The 26,531-nt window shown below is 37.1% G+C and overlaps 1 protein-coding gene across 2 annotated transcripts in view; it reads right to left on the bottom strand.

The window, feature by feature from the left end:
- Positions 1 to 26,531, bottom strand: part of LOC124721383 (transketolase) — a 161,136-nt gene that overhangs the window by 14,512 nt on the left and 120,093 nt on the right. Inside the window, exons 1-8 of one of the 2 annotated variants that reach the window (XM_047246318.1) lie at positions 25,144 to 25,320; positions 23,687 to 23,832; positions 23,194 to 23,383; positions 7,533 to 7,767; positions 5,095 to 5,238; positions 4,721 to 4,972; positions 4,457 to 4,594; positions 981 to 1,107 (exon numbers count right to left, since the gene is read on the bottom strand). In XM_047246318.1, the coding sequence (XP_047102274.1) occupies positions 981 to 1,107; positions 4,457 to 4,594; positions 4,721 to 4,972; positions 5,095 to 5,238; positions 7,533 to 7,767; positions 23,194 to 23,383; positions 23,687 to 23,832; positions 25,144 to 25,244 (1,333 nt within the window). In that variant the 5' untranslated portion in view covers positions 25,245 to 25,320. Of the gene's footprint in view, positions 1 to 980; positions 1,108 to 4,456; positions 4,595 to 4,720; positions 4,973 to 5,094; positions 5,239 to 7,532; positions 7,768 to 23,193; positions 23,384 to 23,686; positions 23,833 to 25,143; positions 25,321 to 26,531 lie in introns of those variants that run through there. The other variant, XM_047246317.1, reaches the window with a different exon arrangement.

Below are 26,531 nucleotides of genomic sequence, written 5' to 3'. Positions count from 1 at the left end.
GCAAAACATTAAAAACACCCAGCATTTGAACTGTGGGCTACAGGAAGAGTCTGTAATAACACACACTAAGTTGAACTACACAAGCAGAATATGATAGCCTTGTGGAACTACGGGTACACTGCATCAAAGTGAAACATGCAGGTATATAAGCAATCCAGAGGATGGATCATATTGGTTATCTGAAACTCCCAAGAGACTCTACCTTACAGTAAATACTTTCTTGTGATGCTTTAACTTGTAGAGTCAGTAGCTGAATGAACATCGCTGGTTGTCTCTTCAAATTTCCTTCCGGCTTGTTCAACTTAATTAAGTCATGTCAAAGAAAGAATCACTGTTAAGTCAATGCATTTTTGTGAAATTTCATTATTTACAAATTAAACAACACAATAATCTCACCAAAATAACGTTAATAATTGAAATTTATGTATCAAAATGTTATAAATAATACTGCTTTAAAAACAGACAGCACTTTCCTTCATTTGGACAATTCTGGTTTCTCACAGAAAAGAATTCTGATTTATTAATCAGTGGTTGTACTAGTTACATATTAGTTAAGCTGTTCAATGTATTTAATCACTTCTACTGCTTGTGGCCACCTCTAGTGATGTATCTTGCACAATGAAGATAACATAGAACACAGGCAGGCTTGCTTTATTTTCATGTTGATACCAATAAATTATTTTATTTTAAACTATACTGCTGTTGCAATAGCAGACGTCTTCTTGACCATTTGAAGACTGTAGCACATTAGCATATTACGACAAAATGCAAACAAAAAATTACTTGATATTTCAACCAGTTCCTTGCAGTACTGAAGTCAGCCAGCCTTTAAAAATAATTCATTAATGAATAATTAACTACATACAAATTTTCAGTGTTTTTCCTGAACACATACGAGAGATAGCAAAAATTTCTATTCAGTATGCACATAGGTCTTGTATACAATTATTTCTGCTAATATTCAACAGACTTCAGTTTACCTGGAATTGTGCGGAACATGGCAATGTCCTCAAGACCCATCTGACTTGGGCCATCCTCACCAATGCTGACACCACAATGGGAACCAACAAAGTTCACATTGGTCTGAGAGATTGCACCCATACGGATCTGAAACAAAAAACCGGGGAAGTCTTACTTTTATGTGACTTATGTGACTGTTACAGAGCATTCTCGTCCTCATCTTTAGTCTGGAGACTGGTTTGATGCAGCTCTCCATGCTACACTATCCTGCACAAGCCTCTTAATCTCCGAATAATTACTGCAACCTAAATCCTTCTGAATCTGCTTACTGTGTTCATCTCTCAGTCTCCCTCGACGATTTTTACCTACACACTTCCCTCCAATACTAAATTTGTAATCCCTTGATGTCTCACATTCTTATGAAAGGAGAATAAGGAAATGTGAGAAAGGCACTTCCATAAGATGTGTGTGGTGTGTGTGTGTGTGTGTAAATCTTAGATTTTTTGCACTGTCCATTATGATGCTGAAACAAGGCTTATAAACTAAGGTCTTATTTCTATAGCGGTACACCTCAAAGTTAGATTGTTTTGAGATCTTGAGGCTTAAATGTACCCGAGTGGTGACAATTCTCCGACATATCTGAAACATTGCAAGGGATTATCATTTATTTCTATTGTCATCACTATGTTTAAGCCTCAGTATCTCAAAATGAACAAAATTGGAAGTGTACCACTAGTGAGATAAGACCTTCAAATGTCTACCATGGTCCCAGGTAACTAATGACAATTCTGTTGCCTTTTGTAATCTAACCATCTAAGACTAACCATCATGCAACAGTTTTAATTATCTGATAAATGGTAGATGTTAGTTTGGAGAAGTGCCAACAATCTCGTACTCCTCTATGTCTTAAGGCATCAGTAAGATAGGACCCCACCTCTACCGAGCCACAGTAGTGTCAGTGTGGACATACATGGGAAACAGGCCATTTGAGAAAGGGAGGGCGTTTCACGAATACTTTGCCCTACAGTGAGCCACAAGGTGGTTAGATGGGTATTGCAATCCCTCACAGGCAGCAGATGCAAGTAAGATTACCACAATCACGTTATCAAGCAAGAGTTTAAGACAGACATACAAAATTAAAAACAAAAATGGTTACTAAAATAACTATGGAATCTAGTAAACCAGATTTATACCTTCTGTAAATTTCTGCACAGTTTTTGGGGTAAACAGACTGCCCAATTTGCTTAAAAGGGCCAGTTGAAATAAGTTGCCTATATTATAAGTTAATATCAGGCAATTTGCAAAGGGTTAAGTGAAGTTGTTAGTGTGATTAACTATGCGATTGTCAGCACTGACAGATTCATTAAATATTCAGAATCTAGGAGTCCAGGTGCAATGATTTAACAACATGCCACAAGTAAAGTAAACACCTATGACGTCAAAACAGAATATATATATTATTTTTACACAAAGTCTAAATGCAAGTAAGCTGTACCAACAAGTTTACAACCAGCCCACCTACACATCACATGCAGAGTGTTATCAGAACTGGACCAAAGAATTTTATGTCAGTTCTGCTACCAACTATGGGTGGATGGACACACACACACACACACACACACACACACACACACACACACACAATATTTTGGCTAGCTGCTATATGTCTAATAAGTAGTTCAAATTTCAAACACATGGATCTCCATTCTCCACTAGCAATCATATGTGCAAATGAACAATGTGGCATCAGCCATGCATGCTGTGGACTAAATAAAAAGAGAACATACACCCCAATCTATTTTGAAGGAAGCGTCAGAATAATAAAACCTTTGAGAAATACTGAATCTTAATAACCAATTTCTGAAGGTACATTTTAACCTTTGGTCTTACTGCGCAATTTTATCCTCAAAATTCCTCTAATAACAAAAGTGACAATTCCTCAATGCCTCAGGGTGTACCTTATCAACCCCATCACTTCTTTTGGCCCATCTATGCAATAAACTTCTCTCCAATTCAGTTCAGTACCATTTCATTAGTTAGCCTATTTACCCATCTAATCTTCAACTGTCTCTTCTCAGCTTTTATTTTTTCTTGTCTAGATTGTTTACTATCGACATTTCACTTCCATACAAAGCTATAATGCAAAGAACTACCTCCATAAAAAGACTTCCTAACACTTACAATTTGTGTCTCCTAATTTGATTCCCTCAGCATTAATTGATTTAATTAGATTACATTACATTACCCTTGTTTTACAATGCTGAATTTCCTCTATAGTTCTCTGTGTGGCTTGATTAAAGAATTTAAGATTCTAGCTAGTGAAAAATTCCACCACAGTTCAGAGATCAGGTTAAACACCATGTACCCATACAACTAGCTGGGTTATGTCAGCTCAAAGGTGACATGAAGTGAATTACATACCACCCCTCCAATAAGATCATGCCTAGTAAATCACTATCTTGCCCAAACCAGCCTTCAGTGCCACTTTTGATAACCAGTCATTTAGACACCAACTAAATTCAATTCATTGGGGCTTTTCCAGACAACAGGCACATTTGATAAGTTAATTATGAACATTATTTGCTACTCATTTTAGTGAATTTTTGTGAGTTGATGGTTTCTGTGCACTGCTGTCTAATACGCATATGTGATAATTTAATTTTAGAAAATACCAAAATAAGGGACAATGTGCCAACAGTGTATCCTTTTTAAGATACAAACTTAAACCATACCTATAAATGCTACAGATGATCTAAAACCACACTGTTATTACACAAACATTCAGAGTTAATAAGTGATTATATTTTACAGTAAAATATTAGGATTACCAAATTTCATGAAACAACAGTGTAATTTTATCCTTTTGGCAAAGTAGAGTGAATATTTATAATACTAAACCACTATCCCAGAACCCAGTATCTGTTGCAGGTTGCCTAACAGTATCCAGAGAGGGGAGGGGGGGGAGGGGAGAATGTTTTCAATGTATCAATTATTGCAATTATTGACAAAATTTAAAATGCTGTCGTAATCTACTTATTAAGAGGCAGGATCTTACGTTAAACTTTTAAACACAATAAGACAAGTTTTACAGTCAGAAACTGCATGTTCTTAAACATTTAGTAACCACCAACAAACTTTATATATGAATTCAAACCTTTCCTAAGCTTTTTCTCACATGGTTTAAGTCAAATATTTAACACATTAACTCATTTATTAAGTAATCAGACATTTGAAGCCATTTCATACTTGGGAGTTTGATTATTTATAGAATTGGAGTTAATTGGCACCTGACTAAATAACTACAATGTGGGGGAAAAAAATGGATAATTCAACCAAGAGGAATGTGTCCAACAGAACTGAATACTCTGTAAACTTAATCTGCCAATATCACAAATAATTAGCAATAAAAAGCAATGACCCACCATGAAACTATTTACACCACTCTTCAATATTCAGAATCTAAACTAGGTAGGTATAATACATTTGTTGTTCACACCTGATCGAATGCCCTTGTGAAGAATGTAGCAAAAGTTGACACAAATGCCACAGTGCGGTCACGACAAGCAGCTCCAATTGCTATGCCCACAAGATTTTGTTCTGCAATGAAGCACTCTATGTACCTGTCTGGATACACCTGCAGAAACACCAACATCAAATTGATAATCTGCTGTCACAATGGTAAGAACATCATTCTACCAAAGAGATTAACGCATAAAAACTTCACAATTAGGTACCATAACTGGACTATAACAGGACGTACCTTCCGAAGCTTGTCAGAGAAGGTAGAATTCTTTGTATCACCATCAAGAGCTATGACACGACTATTGTTGGCAGCAATTTTTGCCAGTGCAGTCCCATATGCCAGTCTTGTTGCCACACTTTCTCCTGTCTTGTAGTTTGGAGGTGAGGATAATTTCACATTTGTTATGTCAATAATAGGAGCATCTTCTTTCAGAGGCTTTTGGGGATGCAGTTGCAGTGGACCTTTATTTTTTATTAAAGATTTTAAATGCTGAAATACAACAAAATGGGAAACTTGAGAGATGAGGTAAAAAGTACATTTACCTGGTAAGTTTATGGCTAAATGACAATTTATCATTCTTTTTTTATTCTTGACAAAAAAGAGCAGCATACCTCAAGAACTGTATCTGCCTGAGCACCAAGTGGTTTACCATGCCAATTTTCTTGATCTTCAATCGAAGGAAAATGTTTTCCTTTGTATGTTTTTGCCACTATAGCAGTTGGCTTTCCTTTGGTGGTGGAAGCTTCATGGAATGCCTGTTAGGAAGAGCAACATTCCCTGTCAACACCTTCGATGAGAAAATCCCACAAGCATACATAATATCAACACCATAAATAAAATTGTGTTCAATTTTTCAGTGCAAACATGCTTTCCCCTTAATTAGGTGGAGTTTCCTTCTTTAATCCTCTTTTCAGAATTTTATTATAAATACTCTAAGCAATGTAACACAATAATACATTTTTACACACATGCCTAAAACACCAGACTTAACAATCCACAGCTGTACAAAATTCTTTGAAGTTTATTCACTGCCTGTTAATTGCTTAACAGCAGATACATTTGGGTTGGTCCAGGGAAAGGGCACAGATAGCTAAAGGGGTAAAGGGGACCACTCGAGGTAAGTCAGAAATCCTGATTTGAGTCCCGGTCCAGCAGAGATTTTCACGTGTTGCTGTTGGGTGTTAGATGTATACCTAATACAGCTGATGTCGAGGAAATCACAGGCAGCGAATAAATTTTCAAAACAAAATCACAGAATAACATACTGTTCTGAATACCTACAATGATAATTTTATGGGACAGCCAAGAATATGTTCTATTTTAGGGTCAATTTCAGTGTTATTTGGTTATTTAGAATTATGTTAAACATTTATCTACAAAATACATTATATTTATTAAAGTCTATATTGGAACATGGGAGGTATGTTTTGTTGCCTGCAGATGTTTACAATGTCCACATATTATTGCTGGTATGGAAAATAGTTTTCATATAAATGAAGGTACAAGTAGTCCTTTAGAATATCTGCATTGCCTGAACCTTTAATTCCACTTTGCCTTGTCAATATTGACAGAGTTCATTAGTATTATCCTAGTGTTGGAACAAGAACCTACATCTGTTAACACAGACTTCCATGAAATGTGATCCTAAGAGTTGTCAGCCTAGTTGGAATGGGCAACCCACTGTATTTCAATGTTTGTTTCACTTTTCTGTGAACTTTGTGACTCCTTCACCTTTCTGTGAACTTTGTGGCTAAAGTTTTATAAAATCTTGTTGGTTTCATCACCTAAAATTCCTTTTCCCACAATAATGAAGCCATCTTCAACCTGTTTTGACTTTGAACAGAATTCATCATAAATTGCACATTTTGAAGTTTAGTATAATGTCATAAAATTAATCCACAGGCACATTTTTAACAAACCTAGTGTCCACAATAGAATTTACATCATCTGAAAGTCACTTAAAATATGCAATGCCTGCATTTGTCAAGTTCCATACATCATCACTAAGGAAAGAATTCCACTCGGTCTTCAAATATTGTGCCATGTAAGTGGCTATGGAATACCAACAATTCCAGCATTTTAATACTGACACAGGAAAGAATCTCCCAATTTATTTTCTCGTTACAGAACTGTGAATACTAATGTTTTCTCTTTTTATTGTGTTCAGAAATGCACTCCAAGTTCATTATTGTAGTGTTCAACTTTGAAGGTTAATTAGAAAATACTGTTTCCAACTAGATTCAGTTAGTGTGCCCAACACTAAACATGGCTCAAATAGTCTCCAAGTATTGTTTCTGAAGGGATCAAACATTTGCTCATATATTCACACAGTGCAACACACAATGCCATAGATATGTAAACAATATTGCATTTTGTTATTGTGACAGACATGCAAAGCCTGCTTCAAATTCAATTTAACTGTCAGATAATCTTGTGCTGTATGCACTATGAGGTAGCCAGACGCAATTTGGGGGGGGGGGGGGGGGGGGGGGGGAGTACGATTTCACAATCAGTCACAATCTCTGAAAGTAGCACCTATTGTTATTGTTCATTTATTGCCATGAAAATATGCTTATACTTTATTCATAATGATGTGGAAATAAGAGAGGTAAGTTCATACCTAACATGGAGAAGTTCCTCAAATCTGGCTCCTTCCTAGTAAGATCAAAATGACAGTGTTTTACACAATAGACAGCTCCATTTATTTACAAAGCAAATAACTGAACACTGCCATCAAAGCTTACTATTTTCCTGTAGGTCTTTTGTCACACTAACATTTCTGGGGCATCATTTATGTCTGCAAAGTTAACCTCCACTTAGAGGAACAAGTCAAGATTCAATTTCCAACAATATTAGTAAACCACATCCCTTAGATTTTGCAACACTTCATTAAAATCCACAGCTTTCACTTTGCCATTTTATCACACACATAGTATTTTCCTTTACCGACTTACCATTAGTAAGAAAAGGTAACTGAGCAATATGGAAACAATTATTCTTAGTTCACTACATCAGCAACAACAGACAGCTGAATACTACTGAAACTTACCTTACTCAATTCTTCCACATCATGGCCATCAACAACTATGGCATTAAGTCCAAATGCATCCAACCTTTTACGATAGGTTTCCATGTTGTGCTGCAGCACAGTTGGATCAGACTGACCCAGACGATTGACATCAAATATAACACAGAGATTGTCCAGTTTATAATAACTGGCAAAATTGAGAGCTTCCCATATGGACCCTTCTGCACTTTCTCCGTCACCCACAAGGCAATACACTCTGTAAGTAATAAATAAAATATGCATCATTTATCACACACACAAAAACAAGTGTGACATCTACCTCAACTTTGAATGCTGTTGACAAATCCATATCGTGTTACATTACATTGCTGCTAGGACCACAGCCAACACTATCCATTTTCAAAATATGGCATAATAAGTAACATTTTGCTAACTAGTATCTACACAAATTCTCATTTTTATAATAAAATCAGCACTTCTAAGATAAATACCTGATTAGTTGACTTGTGCAAAGGAATATCTCAGAAATGTTTGTACACACAATGCCAACAGAGAATGGTTTGCTGGGGTATTTTCCAGTGGTAACTATACTCATTTGCCACATAGAAACTTAAATATGTGTAAAAATAATTTTTGTATTTGTCCTTTGACAATTCTATATGGTAGTAATGGTCTAATCAAATACCTACCAGTTGGAATTTTCCTACTTTAATCCACTTGCCCAATTACATCTCATTACAAAATACAATTGGATTATACACAGATCGTTGGTAGGAAATTCACCATGTCCTTTTTTTAATGGAACTATGCCAGCATTAAATTGACATTTATAAGCTTCATGACAAACCTGATACTTAAACATGAGGGAAATTAAAATTTATTCTCTGGTATAATTAATTGTTGAACTTGTTATTAAAACATTCAACATTAAGGTTATTAATACAACTACATGTGTTTCCTATAGTCCCACTGACGAAAACTTTGTGCTTAGAACAAAACACAGAAGTGTTTATGTTCTACAACAACCTATTTAATTTCATAAAGGAACCTGTAAAACCAGCCTCCTCTTTGATGACAGGCTGCTATTGTTATGACTAAGCAAACCAAGAAGTCTACAACTCACAAACAACGTTTACTTTCAAGAAGGTAGATTGCAAAATCAAACTGCTCTTTGTACAGTACATCTAATACTGGAAGAGTATAACAATTTGAAGACAATATCGGGTTTTTTGAGTTATCACCAAGAATGGAAATTTACATAGAACCATTGGATAATAATGAACTGTGAATAATACCAACCACACAGAAAACATACATAATTTGAATTTGAGAAAGCTTGGTTGAAAGCTTACATTAGCACTGTAACAAGCATTCCTTACAGCTTACATACAAGAATTCCGGAACCTGAAAGATGATTACAAAACCCAAACTAAAAAGTAAGGAGACGAGATATTTACTTTTAGACAATTCACGGACAGACATGAGAAATATCAAGTGAAAAATTAAAACAGGTAGTGTTAGGTAATGGTATTCATCTCAACTGATCAAATGGAAAAATCCTCCATTGCATTCAGAAGTTTCCCATTTAGCAAATGGAATGTGTCCTGGACTCCTCTGAAGCATATTTTAACATTAGGCTTTATGAATAGTTAGGGACATGAAGCAACAATAATATTTTTAGCAAATCACACTTTGGATTTCAGAAGAGTTGTTCTACCGAGACTGCCACTTATGTGTTCACTCATCAAATTTTGTAAGCATTAAATAATAAAATAGCATCAGTTGGTATTTTCTGCTCCCTACCTATGGTATTTAACTATGTAAATTACAATGTTTTCCTAGATAATCTGATGTTTTATGGGACTGACAGCATAGCCAACCAGTGGATAATGTCATATGTAACCAAAAGAATACAGAAAGTTGTACTTAGTAAATAAACCAATCCAGTCCAGGGCATTATTCTGACTGGGGAGAAATCGCATATGGAGTTCCCAAGGTTAAATCTTAGGTCCACTATCTTCCATCTAATATACAAGAAAGTTAGCTCTTTTTGCAGATGACATTAATACTGTAATCAGTCCTAGCAAACATACAGAAACAGAAGAAATGGTAAACAAAATTCTTAAAGTAACATCGATTCATTTTCTGGAAATAGTCTCACCTCAATTTTAAAGTGGCACGAATATACTCTTATTCAGTTTTGCACATGCAGGGGTACTACACCAATGATGTAGTATAACACATGATGAGGAGATAATAAATAGGGCATTAACTTCAAAATTCTTAGGTACCCATATTGATGAGAATTTAAACAGGAAAAAGAACATATTAGAAGTCCTAAAACAACTTAGTTCAGCTATATTTGCACTTAGAACAATTGCAAAGCTTAGGGTGAGACAAATCAGTAAGTTGACATATTTTGTCTATTTTCATTCAATAATTAATATGGCATAATGTTCTGGGGTAATTAATCTTTAAGAAAGAAAGCTTTCATTGCTCAAAATCATGCTATGAGACTTGTGGTGCTCACCCATGTTCCTTTTGTGGACATCTGTTTAAGGAGTTTGGCTTTCTAACTACTGCTTTGCAGTATATTTATTCTGTCATGAAGTTTGTTGTGAATAATCTACTGCAGTTCAATAGGAACAATGATGTGGATAATCGTAATACCAGAAGGAAAAATGACATCCATGACTCCACATTAAGGTTGTCTTTAGCACAAAAAGGGGGTGCAAAACGCTGCAACAAACGGGTTTGATAACTCACCCAGGGATATAAAATGTCCAACAGATAGCAAAGTAAAATTTGAAAACAAAAAGTTTCTCCTGTTCTGCAGAAAAAATTCTATTACTTTAATGTGTAGAAGGTGGTGGGTAGGAATTACTAACTCACACCTATAGATATTTAAAAAAATTCAGTTATTCCATTGACAAATCTCTTCTGTCACCTTTTTTCAAGTTGTTCATTACATTTGACATGCTTTTGATCTGTCAAAGTTAATGGGGCCCTCATTGTGTCAACATATTGCATGAAAGTGCGAGGCCAAGAATGACACACTATTATTGCACAATATTTATGCTGGGACTCTTCAGAAATCTGTCAGCATTCGATGACGTGCAACTCTCATGTACTAGCTTGGACTTTTAACCTCCAATATAACCAACTAGCTACTTCATTTTTCACACTTTTTTTTTCTAACAAGGATAAAAGTCCTCATGAAAGTTATTTGCACCTCTTAAGTAATTGCATATATATCAGATATCTGACAGTTTACTGAATGCATTGCCCTACAAATGAAGAATTCAATATGGCAACACTACACAAGCAATAGTGAGCAGTCTTGGTTGTTTGTAGTAGGCCTATGATTGTAGAGAGAGAGGTATCTGGGGTTTCTTAAACAGTTAGAAATTTCATTTCTCAAAGTACCGCATGATGCTTTAACATATATCCTCCAGCTTACACCAATATTTGGCAGTTACCTTTTTTTTTTAGCTTTTTATGTCAATTTGTTTGGATCAAATTTTAATTTCTCTCATTCTTGGCAGGAACTGCCATGTATTGCACAATGTATTTTGCAATATGTTGAGCACGCATCAATATTTTTACAGCTCATCAGGCTCCTTCAATATATTGCGCAAACTGTCAATACGCATAATCAGATTTCATTAATGCTGCACCTGGAAAGAGCGCTACAACACTTAACGTAGTCACCAATAAACTGTTCTCAGAAATTTAACACACTATCCTTAAAAATGCTACAGACACAACATCCTGTATTGCACAAAGCACCATTTGCTACTTTATATGACATGCTTAACCTTAAACTGCTTTTTTGCAGAGTGATCATTGGGTCATTTGTATGCTCTATTTGCAGGTGACAGCACTTTGCATGTTGCGCATATTTAGGTTTTGTATTTGAAGAGAGGGGTGTGGTGTTACATCATGCAGAAATGAAACCAATCCATAGGAATTTTTATTTTAGTTACCTATAACATTCAATAATAAAACTCTTTAGGTTGCAATACCTAACACTGGAAGACACTTCCATGTTCCTTTGCTTTAGTCATAAATATTTTTCTGCTGTTGGCAACTAAGACCAACAACTGCAGAACAGCAGTTGGTTTGACGCAGCTCTCCATTCCCATCACTTGCCATTTATCTTCTTCATTTCAACATACACACTGCACAATAATCATCAAAACAGTGTGTTATACATTCATATGTAGGTCTGCCACTGCATCTCTTTCATTCCATCATTCCTTCTACAACAGTTTTGAACAACTTACATTCTAAGACATACACAACCATTTTATTTACTTCATATTCTTTGCTATTCTTTTTTTTCTCACTGGCTCAATTCAGGACTACTACATTTCTTACTGTAACATCACATTTTAAATCTTTTAATCACTCTACTATCATCCCCACATTTTGCATCCATGCACAGGTCTGCTCCAAACTTAGCTTACCACAAACCTTTTTCTGGTCTCACTGTTTACCTGGCTTATGATGTCTGCATATATTTAATGTAACCGGCCACAATTGCTATTAAAATGCTTTATTTCAATGCTAGAACTGGTTTCAGACTGCCATGCTCATCTTTAGATGGCTAACTTTTCTAATTACATTGATGTTTTCGTCAGTAGCATCATCTACTTAGGCATTGTACAAGAATATTTGAGTATTCAGAGCCACTTTGTTTCTTTTTTTTTATTATTGAAACAATGCCAGTGCACCTGTATTTATTTAGACATAAGGTGAAACAGTTTCAGAGACTTGCATATCTTCCAGTGGACAGCAATTCATTCTGTGGTGGTCCTTTTGGTTTTCAAGGACACACTACAAGCTGTTCCATTGCAAACAGCACGCATTACAAATATATCACTGTAGCACACTTTGTGATATTCTTAATGTCAGTTTGAGCATCACACATAGGCCTTACCATCAATGGTTTTGTATACAGTGAAAAGGCTTTCCATTAATCAAAGACATAAATGGTACCATTCATTCCTATTGAGCAAATATGGTGTATCACATGTGCAACATGTTAGTAACTGAAAAATGTTATTTTGAGAGTTAAAGTGCTCATCAACTTTTTTATGGACAAACCTACTATTGAGCAAGTTTTTTGCCCTCACCCCAAACGCCAATTCTTTTTTTAAAAAATTTTTTGTAATGCCCTCAGATACACTATGTGATCTAAAGTATCCGGACACCTGCTTGAAAATAACTTCCAAGTTTGTGGCGCCCTCCATTAGTAATGCTGGAATGCAGTACGGTGTTGGCCAACCTTTAGCCTTGATGACAGCTTCCACTGTCACAGGCATATGTTCAATCAGGTGCTGGAAGGTTTATTGGGGAATGGTAGCCCATTCTGCACAGAGTGCTGCACTGAGGAGAGATATAGATAGAAATGATAATTACAGATACCAATCTAGTATATATTTTTCCACAACAGTTACTATCTTCATATATAGTTGAAGGCTACCCGGCCATTGACCTCTTCCTGTGCCAATGCGCACACTTTGCCCAGACTCTTAAGGGAATTGTCACCTTAGTTGGCGCGAGTAATGAGTGAATGGGTAAATATCCTTTAGGAACATTACGAATGTAGGTTGTGGACAGTTGGGAATGTGGGTCTAACGGGAAGTGTGCAAAGGTTAAGTCCCTGTAGTCGCGCTATCCTCTGTCCTTGGTGACTCAGATGGATAGTGTCTGACATGTAAGCAGGAGATCCCAGGTTCTAGTCCCAGCCGGGGCACACATTTTCAGATGTCCCCATTGGGGTATAACAACAACATCTGTTGGCAGCCAAGGGTTTCGATTAATTATCATTTCTTTCTAGAGAAGCTGCATGGTCATCACTGGTATCTGTTCTTTCGGAACAGTTACTATCTTCATATTGAGTTATAGATGTCTGTCTGTGAGGCCTGGTACAAAGTTGGCGTTCCAAAACGTCTCAAAGGTGTTCTATAGGATTCAGATCAGGACTCCATGCAGGCCAGTCCATTACAGGATTGTTATTGATGTGTAACCACTCCACCACAGGCCATGCATTATGAACAGGTGCTCGATCATGTTGAAAGATGCAATCGCCATCCTGGAATTGCTCTTCAACAGTTGGAAGCAAGAAGGTGGTTAAAACATCAATGTAGGCCTGTGCTGTGATAGTGCCACACAGAACAACTAGGGGGCCAAGACCCCTCCATGGAAAACACAAACACACCATAACACCCCCGCCTCTGAATTTTACTGTTGGTACTACACACACTGGCAGATGAAGTTCACTGGGCATCGCCATACCCATACCTTGCTATCGGATTGCCACATTGTATACTGTGATTCGTCACTCCACACAACATCTCTCGACTGTTCAATCGTCCAATGTTTACACTCCTTACACCAAGAGAGGCATGGTTTGGCATTTACCGGCGTGATGTGTGGCTTATAAGCAGCCACTCAACCACGAAATCCAAGTTTTCTCACCTCCCACTTACCTGTCATAGTACTTTCAGTGAATCCTGATGCAGTTTGGTATTCCTGTGTGATGGTCTGGATAGGTGTCTGCCTATTACACATTACAAACCTCACAAACTGTCCACAGTCTCTGTAAGTCAACAGACAAGGCCGGCCTGTACGCTTTTGTGCTTGTCCTTTCTCATCTCCACTTCACTATCACATCGGTAACAATGGACCTAGGGACGTTTAGAGTGTGGAAATCTCTTGTACAGATGTATGACAAATGACACCCATTGCACCTGACCACACCTAAATTCTGCGAGTTCTGCAGAGTGCCCCATTCTGCTCTCTCACAATGTCTAATGACTACTGAGGTCGCTGGTATGGAGAGTACCTGGCACCACAATGCACCTAATATGAAAAATATATGTTTTTGGGTGTGTATAGATACTTGTGATCATGAAGCGTAACTTATCAATTATAATCATCAAAAGTTCCGTATGTATAAATGTGTGTACAGATATGTATAAATTTAAAGTATGCAATTTGATGTGTTTATAATATTTTGTTAAAAATGCTGGAAACAACTTTCCATATCAAAGTCTTAACAGTTAAGTTCACTCTCAAAATACAAGCATTTTTCTGTGAACATGCTGTATGTCTCACATCCCACACGTCTTTTTTACTTCGTTTACATCTTTGGTCAACAGGAAATTAATATCTTTGTATCTTTTACTAATGAATAAACTGTCACATAATACTGATCAATTAAAATCTGGATGGTAAGTCAGGATTTGAAATCGGACGTAACCACCTAGTTCCCTCACTTAGAAGATAATGGAACACAGATTCACCATTCCTATAAGGGGCTGCTCATGTCTAATAGGAAACTTCACAAAAAAATGTCAACAAGATCCACCAGAACATTTATCGCAAAATTGGTGCTGACAAAACTAGATGAGCAGTTTGAGTTGAAGAAAGTATATGTGGCCAGAATAAATTCAGGAGTCTGGGGTCACCCAAGTTCTGGATATCTCTTGCATAACCTACAACTGACTGACAACCAAAAGAAAGCAGCCAGCTCACCTTCAAACTGTCAGCTACAACTGAGGTTGCCACAAATTTAGTGGGTTCCCACAGTTAGCTCATTCATAACCAGAAATTTAAGAGGCAATACCTGACACCTATTGGGTGTGATGCAAGTTTGAAGTTAACAGTATAGACATGTAGTAAAAGTGCACTATTCATGTACCACAGGTTTTCTGTTGTGTGCTGCAGCTGGGAACTGTTTGCACAGTGAATGAATGGAGTGAACAAGGCGAATCACAAGTGGTTATTAGTCAATATGGTAGAACCAATGAGAAAATGGCATTGAATAAATGTCTTACCGATTCACACACACACACACACACACACACACACACACACACACACACACACACGTCACAAGTTATTGATAGTGAAATTAATAATCAACAGTGAAGGTAGCATTAACTGTGTCCCTCTATTTTCTGATAAAGGAGAGAGCAGGATTCCACACAGAATTTAAACAAAAACCACAATCCCTCTTTATAAGGTTAGTTGCTAACTTAATTTCAACAGCTTCCTGAATAACACTATCCCAATGGCTGGAAATGCATGCCAGAATCTCCATGTTGTTATACTCCACAGGGTGACCAGCGCCAAGACAATGTTCTGCAATGGCAGATTTGCTCGGCTGTTTTAAGTGTGTGCCACTTATGTTCAGCACATCGGACCTCCACAGTCCTGATAGTCTGCATGAAAAACTGCTCTTGCCCATGTCAAAAAAATAGGACAGAGTTAATGCTACCTTAACTGTTATTAATTTCAATCTCAATAACTTTATTTCTGTCATCTTTGATTTGTGATGATGCTAATGTTTACACGGTGTGCGAGTGTTAACTTTCCGGAGTTTCTCTGAAAACCAAGGCTGTACACTCCATCGCACAGCACTTACTTGCTGCAATTATTGCTTGGAAATAGCAGAGTGTGCTCCTGTTGAAATTTCTGATGTTGTCTATGACATCACCTGGCTGCATTCCTGCAAGTTATTTGAACACTGTATACGCCAGGAGAAACTCGGGTCTCAGTATTGAGGTAGCTTTCATGACATCAGTGTGCAGTTGCATTATGCAACAGTTCGGCAAAGCCTTTAAAAAAAAAAACTGCAAGCCAAGGTTTTAGACATTTCAGCTTCTCTTGAAATATGGCACATCTGCAATGTTTTTAGCTGAGCTTTACACATTTTTTTCAGTTTACAAGGATTGATCTGAAAAGAAACTTATGGAGGTCAGAAATTCAGAATCAGTTCCACCTCCTTCAGCTGCTGATAATCAAAACTGGAAATGTCAAATTAAATACCAGGGATTCTTTGACAGATTATCTGACTCGGAAGAAGAACCCATATGTCATAAAATAGAAACTGGATCAGATAATGTTGAGATATGGAGAAGGATCAGAACCCGATTCTAAGATGATACAAGGACTTGCTGAAAAATAATGCCTCCCATTTTTAATGTGAAAATTCAAAGTTTTTTAAAAAATAAAACCAACACTTAACATTTTCCATCTTTATTCTTCATGTTTACAAATTTATTCCACACCAGTCATCCTGGCAACAAACAAATTTTTCCCCATGAGGGACCAGTTTGGTGGTAACATCACTAAAATGTTTGACTGTTAATGGAGCTCCAACCCTCACCTCCGCTTGCACCACTTTGTCACTATGAAAGTGAAGCTCTTGAAGGTGTTCTTTAAGTTTTGTAAACAGAAGAATATGAGTTGGGGCCAAGTCAGGACTGCATTGAGGATGACTAGTGACAGTGAACCCAAAGCATCGGGAAAGGAAAGGAATGCACATGTTGCAGCATTCTCATGTGGTTTGGCATTGTCGTGCTGAAGAGGAGGGCATTCCATGTGCCATGTGTGGACTAGTACTTCAAATTCTCAGCTAGATTTCAGCACGCTGTTCCTCACACACCAACAAGTTACATGGTCATCAATCTTCTGACTGGTTTGATGCAGCCCACCATGAATTCCTCTCCTGTGCCAACCTCTTCATCTCAGAGTAGCACTTGCAACTTATGTCCTCACTTATGTGCTCAGAATATTCCAAGCTCTGTCTACAGTTTTTGCCCTCTACTGATACCTCTAGTACCATGAAAGTTATTCCCTCATGTCTTAACATGATGTCCTATCATCCTATCCTGTCCCTTCTCTTTGTCAGCATTTTCCACACATTCTGCACAGAGTGCAGAACCTCCCCATGCCTTACCATATCTGTCCAGTTAATTTTCAACATCCGTCTTCTCAAATGCTTCAATTCACTTCCGTTCTGGTTTTCCCACAGTCCATGTTTCACTATCATACAATAATGTGCTCCAGATGTACATTATCCTAAATTTCTTTCTCAAATTAAGGCCTAGGTTTGATACAAGTTGACTGCTCTTGGCCAGGAATGCCCTTTCTGCCAGTACTAGTCTGCTTTTGGTGTCCTCCTTGCTCTATCTGTCATTGGTTATTTTGCTGCCCAAGTAGCAGAATTCTGTAACTTCATGACCATCAATCCTGATAAGTTTCTCGCTGTTCTCATTACTTTTGTCTTTCTTCGATTTACTTTCAATCCATCTTCTATACTCATTAGATTGCTCATTCCTTTCAACAGATCCTGTAATTCTTCTTCACTTTCACACAGGATAGCAATGTCATCAGCAAATCATATCACTGATATCCTGTCTTTCATTTCTATCATTGCTTCTTTGCTGTACAGAGTGAACAGTAGGGGTGAAAGACTACATGCCTGTCTTACACCCATTTTAATCTGAGCACTTCATTCTTGGTCATCCACTCTTATTATTCCCTCTTGGCTCTTTTACATATTGTGTATTACCCGTCTCTCCCCATAACTTACCCCTATTTTTCTCAGAATTTCAAACATTTCCTCTTTCATTTCATTTTACATTGCTGAACATTTATTCGAGGTTGACAAATGCTATGAACATGTCTTGATTTTTCTTTCATCTTGCTTCCATTATCAAACACAATGTCAGAACTGTCTTTATGGTGCATTTAGCTTTCATTAAGCCAAACTGGTCATCATCTAGCACATCCTCAATTTTCTTTTCCATTCTGTATATTATTGTTTTAAGTAATTTGCACACATGAGCTGTTAAGCTGATTGTGTGATAATTCTCACACTTGTCAGCTCTTGCAGTCTTCGGAACCGTGTGGATGATATTTTTCCGAAAGTGAGATGCTATGTCGCCAGACTACCAGCACCTTATAATGCCTAATGCCTCAATTTTGAATGTAAAAACTGAAAGCTTTTTAAATTAAATAAACTTCACTGACAAACTACATCTTTATTCATCATGTCTACATATTTGCAGCCCTCTGTCACTAGAGGGTTCTGAACTGTAGTGTGTAAATATCACCTAACTACAAGCTGCTCCAATTTACAATGCTGCAGAGAAACAGAGACATCTATAATTTAGACAACAACAACTTTGGCGAAGAATGTACACATTTCGAAAGCTATCTGTTAGTTATGAAAATAGAAGACAGTGACAAATTGTTGTCCCCCTTCATTTGTTTGTGGAATTTATTTATTTTTTAAGTTAATGTCTATACAAATGTGTACACAACATTCATTCAAGATTTAAAACTTTATTCGAGCAACAAAGTGAATTGCTGCAAGGTTCTTTTCTGTTTTCAAACAGATTAAGCACTACCTATGGACAGCAGAGAATCAAGAACAACTGGTTAATCGTCAAGTTCTAGCCACAGAATCACGCATAACCGTCAGTCTGGATTTTGAGGAAGTGATAAATGAATTTGCAAATAAAGTGAAAAGGAAGTCATTTCTTCATGTTCAAAATTTTGGGAGAGGTCAGTTAAATGGTGTTGTACCTTAGATTTGTACTAATTAAATTTCACATTTATGTGAAGTAATTCTGGTGTAAGTTATTAAACTGTTGTGATTTTCTTTGTATTTTACCATATCCTGTGTCCAAGTTTGGTGTTTCTGTGGTAATTTTTCACTGAAATGGGCTATTGAAATTTAGTAGTTATTTTATTATTTTTGAACACTCATGTGCTTTGTGTCACATGTCATTTAAATACTTCAATAAAGTTTAAAGTTGAGGTAAATGAGTACAAAGCTTTATTCAAGTAGTCCATAAATGAATAGCAATATTGAAGTTCATGAAAATAAATTACTGTACAGGGGCTTCCCACACCCTAAATGCAGGTCTGCTCCTATTCACTGACTGCCAACTCACAACCAAAGTGACATTTTAACTGAACCTAGACCCCGGGCTATGCTACAAATAAACCAGTAACCACAGCCCGTTTCCAGGCATATTTGTTGGCTTTGCCAGCTCACAACCAAACTATAACACTGGAATGTTTAACAATAGCCCAAGGAAGCTTATCATATTCCAAAAAACATCAAGGAATAAATACAAAAACCAATAACCAGCCTTATAATTCATAATAGGTAGATCAATAATTCTCTCTCTCTCTCTCTCTCTCTCTCTCTCTCTCTCTCTCTCTCTCTCTCTCTCTCTCTCTCTGTGTGTGTGTGTGTGTGTGTGTGTGTGTGTGTGTGTGTGTGTGTGTGTGTGTGTGTGTGTGTGTGTGTGTGTGTGTGTAGGTAGGTATTAGGGATAAAATGGCTCATATGGTATGATGTATTTGCATTCATGGTATGATTGTTGTGGACAGTTCAGTTTACATCCTCACACTTCAATGTATCTCAGATTTGCATTAGAAGGTGTCACAACTGAAGTTACACCTTTGTGTATTATGGTAATGTATGTTCACAACCTTTTTCATAATTGTGGGACCTTCGTTATCCAGCATGATATGATCCATATGAGAATGATTTGTACTGTATGATATACAATGGAGCATTTCTTAATGTCTTACACTATTTAAATTAGTCACATTAGTTTATTTACTGTAGCTGTTATTGTAATTTTAAAAGATGCTGATGCAAAGAATTTATTATAATGTCTTACATAATCTCAGATATATTCAATTTACTAAGAACAGTAAGTGATAATACAATGATGAAGTAAATTGAATGCATCAGATTTATTATAAGACCTTAGGATTAATTTTCTGTATCATTGGGTCAAAATTACAATAACATACGCAATAAATAAACCAATGTGACACCCAGTTTAATCCAATGAAAAAGACATTCCCCATTGCATATAAAATATCATTATGCATGTGGATCACATCATGCTGAGTAATGAAAGTGCCACAAATAAGAAAAATATACATTATGCACATACATCAACACAATACATTACGATATAATTACAATTGTCATACCTTTTAAGGCAAATCTGAGATACACTGAAGCATGAGGACCTAAATAGATCTGTCCACACAGAACATATCCTAAATACAAATACTTTAGTAGTTACCACATGTAGCCACCCTTATTAACCACATTCGACACATCCACTCCTAAATTTCGATCCCTGTAATAGGTGGCGTGTGAAAATGGGCAAAGGCCGAATCTAATCAGTTACTAAATAAATAGCAGCTTTGGTGTTAAGCATTTTCAAATTTCTTTTCTTTGTCACATAATTAGTCTAATGGTAATAAATATATGCATGAGAAATAGCTTCCAAAGTGAACTAAAGACAAACAAGCATTGCCAACACCGTACTTTGTGATTTATGGTTATAAACAGTGAAGTACCAGCATCCATTGTTACTACAAACACAATATGTCTACACAAGTTAATGGGACGAATTGAGTTCTAAAGGGACACAATTACAGGAGTTCCATAAATACGGCAATGGTTAGGCTCTTTCTATGAACGTTCGGTCATTTGTCCCCTTCCAGAATATCAGTTTCTGAACACCCTCTACAATAGGGTATAATACTGTTGTTGACCTATTAAACTTTCAACAAACTAAGCAGCTCCAGATGCCTATACTGAATTCTTCAGAACACTAGGCATCAACCCTAAGATTTGTTTGAAAAATCGAAAGGTCTAAACTACTCTCCTATTAAGACTATTATTTGACAGTAGCTATGTGGCATTAGTGCTGTCCCATCACCTTTACCTCTAAAAACTTATCACATGGAAGAAGTCACAAACATGGTCAGAAAATTATTCTACCTGTTGTGGCTGGTGACAGTCAACTGGTCTGCCAGCATGACCCATAACAGATTTCACATGTATACTGCACTACTCCGGTGCTTTGTTCTGGGCCACTGGCAACAGACTGTTCATGTTTGATGTTCACGAGTCCTTTCTTTCTAGTGAATTACCAATACAATATAGTGTACCACAGGGCTCAATCTTAGGTCCACTACTGTCCTTGATTATGTGGACAACTTAGTTGAATATACAAGTCCCACAAAAACTATCCTGTTTGCTGATGACACCAGCATATTGCTCACTGGATCCAGTCCAGAAACTTTGCAGTCCACAGCATAAAGTTCTATGAAAAGACTTTCTGAGTGGTTCACAAAAAACAAACTCCTTACAAATACTGAATAAACTGTGGGTGTCTATTTTCATTTAATTCCTCCAACTAATCACGTCTATTAAAGCACAATTAAAAAATGATCCCTAGAAAATTTAAGTGTCCCAAAATTTTTGGGTCTATGGGTTCAACAAGACAAAGTGGGACACACATATAAATAACTTGTCTAGAAAACTTATTAAAATTTTAAAGGCTACAACAAGCAAAGCAACAGCACGGCAGGCATACTATGCACAGTTCCACTCAAGTCCAATATGGGGGTCGACAGAAGCGTCCGATCCCACGCGTTTGCTTTGACCCGTGACGTAAGGGTGTTGTCATATGTGACGTCATGACGGCGCGGAGTTTGGTTTGAGTGTGGCTGTCTCCAGTTCTGTTTTATCTTATTTTATTTACTTTGCTGATCTGTTCGTTCTATCTCTTGAGTTTTTTTTTTTAATTTAAAAACACTTATTACTTATTTTAATTATCTTTTCCTCGAATTTCTGTTTTAGTTTATTATATTTATCTTTCTGATCTGTTCGTTCTATCCCGTGAGATTTTTTTTAAGACAAAAAACACTTATCAGCTACTGAAGCATCTTTATCTTCTATGGGTTGCAGGGGTTACGACCCCTGGGGAGGTGGGTTGGTATTCATGCATGGCTGTCTTCACTTACACGTTGTAGCTACGCAAGGGTTCTAAATTTGTTTATATTTAGTTTGCCCCCCACCCAAAACACCCCATTTCCCGCGCTTGTCCCGTTAGTGTCATTAGGCTTCTTGTGGAAAAAGAGTGTGTGTGTGTGTGTGTGTGTGTGTGTGTGTGTGTGTGTGTGTGTGTGTGTGTGTTTTTGTTTCCGCCATATTTGTGACGTCATGGGTCAAAGCAGACGGGTGGGATCGGACGCTTCCGTATTTCCCAATATGGGATCGTTTTCTGGGGATACTCAACTCGCAGTGTAAAGGTTTTTAGAAGGCAAAAAAAGAGCTCTAAGAATAATTTGTGGCCTTAAAAAGATGGAGTCCTGTAAATCCCATTTTACTGAGCTTGGTGTTCTAAATGTTCCAAGTTTATTCATTTATGAAACAATCTCGTTCACTAGGGACTACCTCCTGAAAACAGGCAAACCGCTACAGAATAAAAACTATACACAACTATAGTACCAAAAGGAAATCAAATACACATCAAAAATATCCCAGAACAACCACCTATCAGAGGAGCTTAATTAACATTTGTGTAATACTACACAATAAGATACGAGAGGAAATAAAAAATGCTACTCATCCAATATTTAAAGCTAAACTAAAGGCATTTCTAATAAAGCACTGTTTCTATTCTGTCAGAGAATTTCTGAATACACAATAAAATTAATTTTAATAGGTACCTATTTTTAATTTGCCTACTATATTGCTAATACTATGTATTGTTGTAACTTATCTTTGGCCTGTCCAATATCAATTGCACAATTTGTGCTGTATGATGAAAGTGGACCAATAAAAAATCAAATCAAATCAAGTTCGGGCAAGAGGCACCAAGGATTGAAGTGACGAACAACTAGTAATTTTAATTTGACTAAAGGCATAGTACAACTGGATATAGTACAAACTGAAGAGGAGAATGTAGAAAGCTTCAAATGGAATATCTGAATGCAAAATCCACAAGCTCACAATGTTGGTGGTCATCACTAAGTGATTAGAAGAGCCTACCTGTAGGACGCCTTGTCATAGTTCTTTCCAACGTACGCCATTCCACAAGCAATGGAAAGACCCTGGCCTAGAGACCCAGTTCCAACATCAATAAAGTTTAGGCGAGGAGTGGGGTGGCCTTCAAGATCACTATCAATTTTTCTCAGATTCTGCAGGTCTTTTACAGGGAAAAGACCAGCTTCTGCCCATGCTGAAAGAAAAGACTATTTTTAATAGGAAGCAAAAACTCAAATTTCATTTCAGTTATATGAAAGCTAATCTGCAGTCCAATGCGACTGTATGACATTGTCAAAATACTAATAACAAGGACAAAACAATTTTTTACATACGAATGGCCCGACAACGTGAGCAACTGATGTTCCTTTTAATGGAGCAAATCCAGAGGCCTTTACTTTATTTGTGTGGTTTGGCAAAGTAAAGTAGGTCTTAGATTCAGTCAATGATATTTATTACTGGCAAGTAAAAGGGCTAAAAATAAAAAGATAGCACAAACCTGCATACAAAATAGGTGCAGCATGACCCTTTGATAGTATGAATCTGTCACTTGATGGGTCTCGTGGCTCCGAAATCTTGTAACGCATTGTATTGAAAAACAGAACAGACATGATTTCTGCCATTGATGCACATGATGTTGGATGGCTGAAACAAACAAACAGTACTAGCAATTAACCAAGAGTTGTCTTTCAATAAATTTTAAACTACAATACTAGAACTGCTGTATCATAAGAAGGTAACAGTAGCCAGTTGCTTCCACAAGAAACACATAGAATAACAATACTTGTCGCTGAAAAGGAGGAATGCACAGTTGTTATACTAAAAATGCAAATTTTTCCCTCTGGTTAAATCGGTGTGTTGGATCAAATTGTTCCCCCATCAGCGCCTGGTAAGTACACACTTATCTTCAAACACAAATATCATCATTATGAAGCAGCCAAAATTTTAACGATGATCTACTTAATTTGTGTCTGATAATTCTCAGCCGTCTCAGATTCCCGCGTTTGCCCTGCCCAATAGTAATTTTTTCCCCCCCAACAATCTACAATAATTGTAGCAGGAGCGGATACTACGTCACAGTGACGTATACGCGAATGCGAAATGCCCACTTAAAATTCGGCTCAGTCATCTGCGGTTTCTTTAATAGCTGGCAATATCTTTTTGGAGCTTTTTTAAAGGATCTTCGCAAAGAAAGCTCATACTCACAGTGGACCTGAGAAATGACACGAATTGCCGTGTGCTTCACAGTGTAACTTCGTTCGCCTAACAAGAAACAAGAGGATGCGGCATTGTACACACAAAACAATTCCGTCCATATTTAACCCCTGTTGAAGCCCTTTTTACAGTCCTCTGACTTACCAACTATTTAAATGTCATTATGACCAATCACAATTATTTTTCTTTAAACTTTTAATAGGTATGTAATTGCCTATAGAAAATATTACGAAGGAAACCTCCCTTAGCAAAATTTCGGTCTTTTTCGTATCAAAATTATCCAATACAAATTAGACGGTTACGCGCATGCCGTACATTAAACGAATGTATATATTTTGAAACACTTCGGATCACTTGTCATGCGCTTTAACACGAGAGACCTTATTACATAAACAGCGGACAAAAAAAGATTTATTAAAAAGACACTTCATCTCTTTCTTGCTACAGAATTGGGCTTCGTGCATATGCCACTCATGGCGATAATACCCCAGCAGCAAAGAACAAGCATTATCAGGCACCTACCTGCACACGTGCAGACGCAAGACCGGTACCGGTAACAAATGTGAACTTTCGTCCATTTTACAAGGTTATGAATACTCAAAAGGAACTGATGCATGTTTCAGGCCTGTCCCACATGCGAAGGATAATTAAAACGGCTACAATTGCCAGGCAAAATAATTGTTAGGCAACTTTGCGTTATACGAATTTTCAGAACTTATTTATCTCGAACACCTTACTCACCCTGATTTTGCAGTATTTGTTGCTTCTATACTGTGGATGCGCAGCTTATTCGCGATATCCTGCAGTTCGGCAACATTTGGTTTGACATATGTTTCCTTCATTTTATTCAAAGTATAGTATCACTACGGCCGCAAGCAGTCCCTCTTACACTGTAAATGTAAAGGATCAGGCGAGCTCAGTGGGATATATAGCTAGCTCGTTACCGCGCATGCGCAGAACTGCTCACGAGGGGGGAACGAGTCACCTTCAGGCCTGACGCCTGTGTAGCAGTGCAACGGTGATAACACCAACGCTTATTTTATTTTCGATCACCAGCTAATGAAATACTGATATAACTCATTGCTACTTACATCACTACTATGGGGTATCACGGTTCTTTAGAAGATATATTAATGGCGAGTATAAGGTTAGAAGAACACGGAACTTTTCTGGTGTAATTTATTTATTTAGACAATGTACGTAACGTTAAGTAGAAACGAAACCAGATTTTTGACAAATTATAGATAAGATTAGATGTACTTTTCGTTCCAGTAGATCCATAGTGAGTAGATTCTCAAGTATGTAAAATATGTCATAACAACAAGAATACACAATGAATATTTATAAAGAAAAACAAATATACAAATATGGTATGTACAAATGTATCTTCAACAGATCCCAAGCAAAATGGTCCTAAAGGATGTGGACTAAGTAAAACAATCTTGAACATATTGTTATTTGAAAGGTGATAAATAAATAGGAAGGAAGTATGTCTGGTGCTTACGGGCGCAAATAAACAAATAGGCCCATGCATGTATCTTGCCGATGGGGCGTCTGTAAAGGGGGAAGATGATGGCTCGGATTAAAAAATGGTTCAAATGCCTCTGAGCACTATGGGACTTAACTTTTGAGGTAATCAGTTCCCTAGAACTTAGAACCACTTAAACCTAACTAACCTAAGGACATCACACACATCCATGCCCGAGGCAGGATTCGAACCTGCGACTGTAGCGGTCGCGCGGTTCCAGACTGTAGCGCCGAGAACCGCTCGGCCACCTCGGCCGGCTGGCTCTGATTACTTCCCCTCCACCACTAATTATTACCATAGCTAGGTTTTTAATGAAGATATGGGAGTAAAATAAACTTGATAAATGCAGACGTTGATACCACACTTCACTCAGAACCATTGATCAGCGACATGATTGATCAAACACCTATATTGGCTATGATTTCACCATTGAGAGAGGCGTCAACTGCTAGTCAATAACAACAGAAATTCTCAATTTGTAACGTATTTTGCTGTCAAATGTACGAAATAGATGTATCACGGACTAAGTCTTATCGAAAACTATTACTCTCTTCTGGTATATGCGAATTCAGCATTCATGGATTCAATTATAGTTGAAATT

Source organism: Schistocerca piceifrons, chromosome X, assembly GCF_021461385.2.
Source record: "Schistocerca piceifrons isolate TAMUIC-IGC-003096 chromosome X, iqSchPice1.1, whole genome shotgun sequence".
Classification (NCBI taxonomy): Eukaryota; Metazoa; Arthropoda; class Insecta; order Orthoptera; family Acrididae; genus Schistocerca; species Schistocerca piceifrons.
The sequence above is the reverse complement of the archived record's forward strand: the minus strand, read 5'-3'. Positions and strand labels throughout refer to the sequence as shown.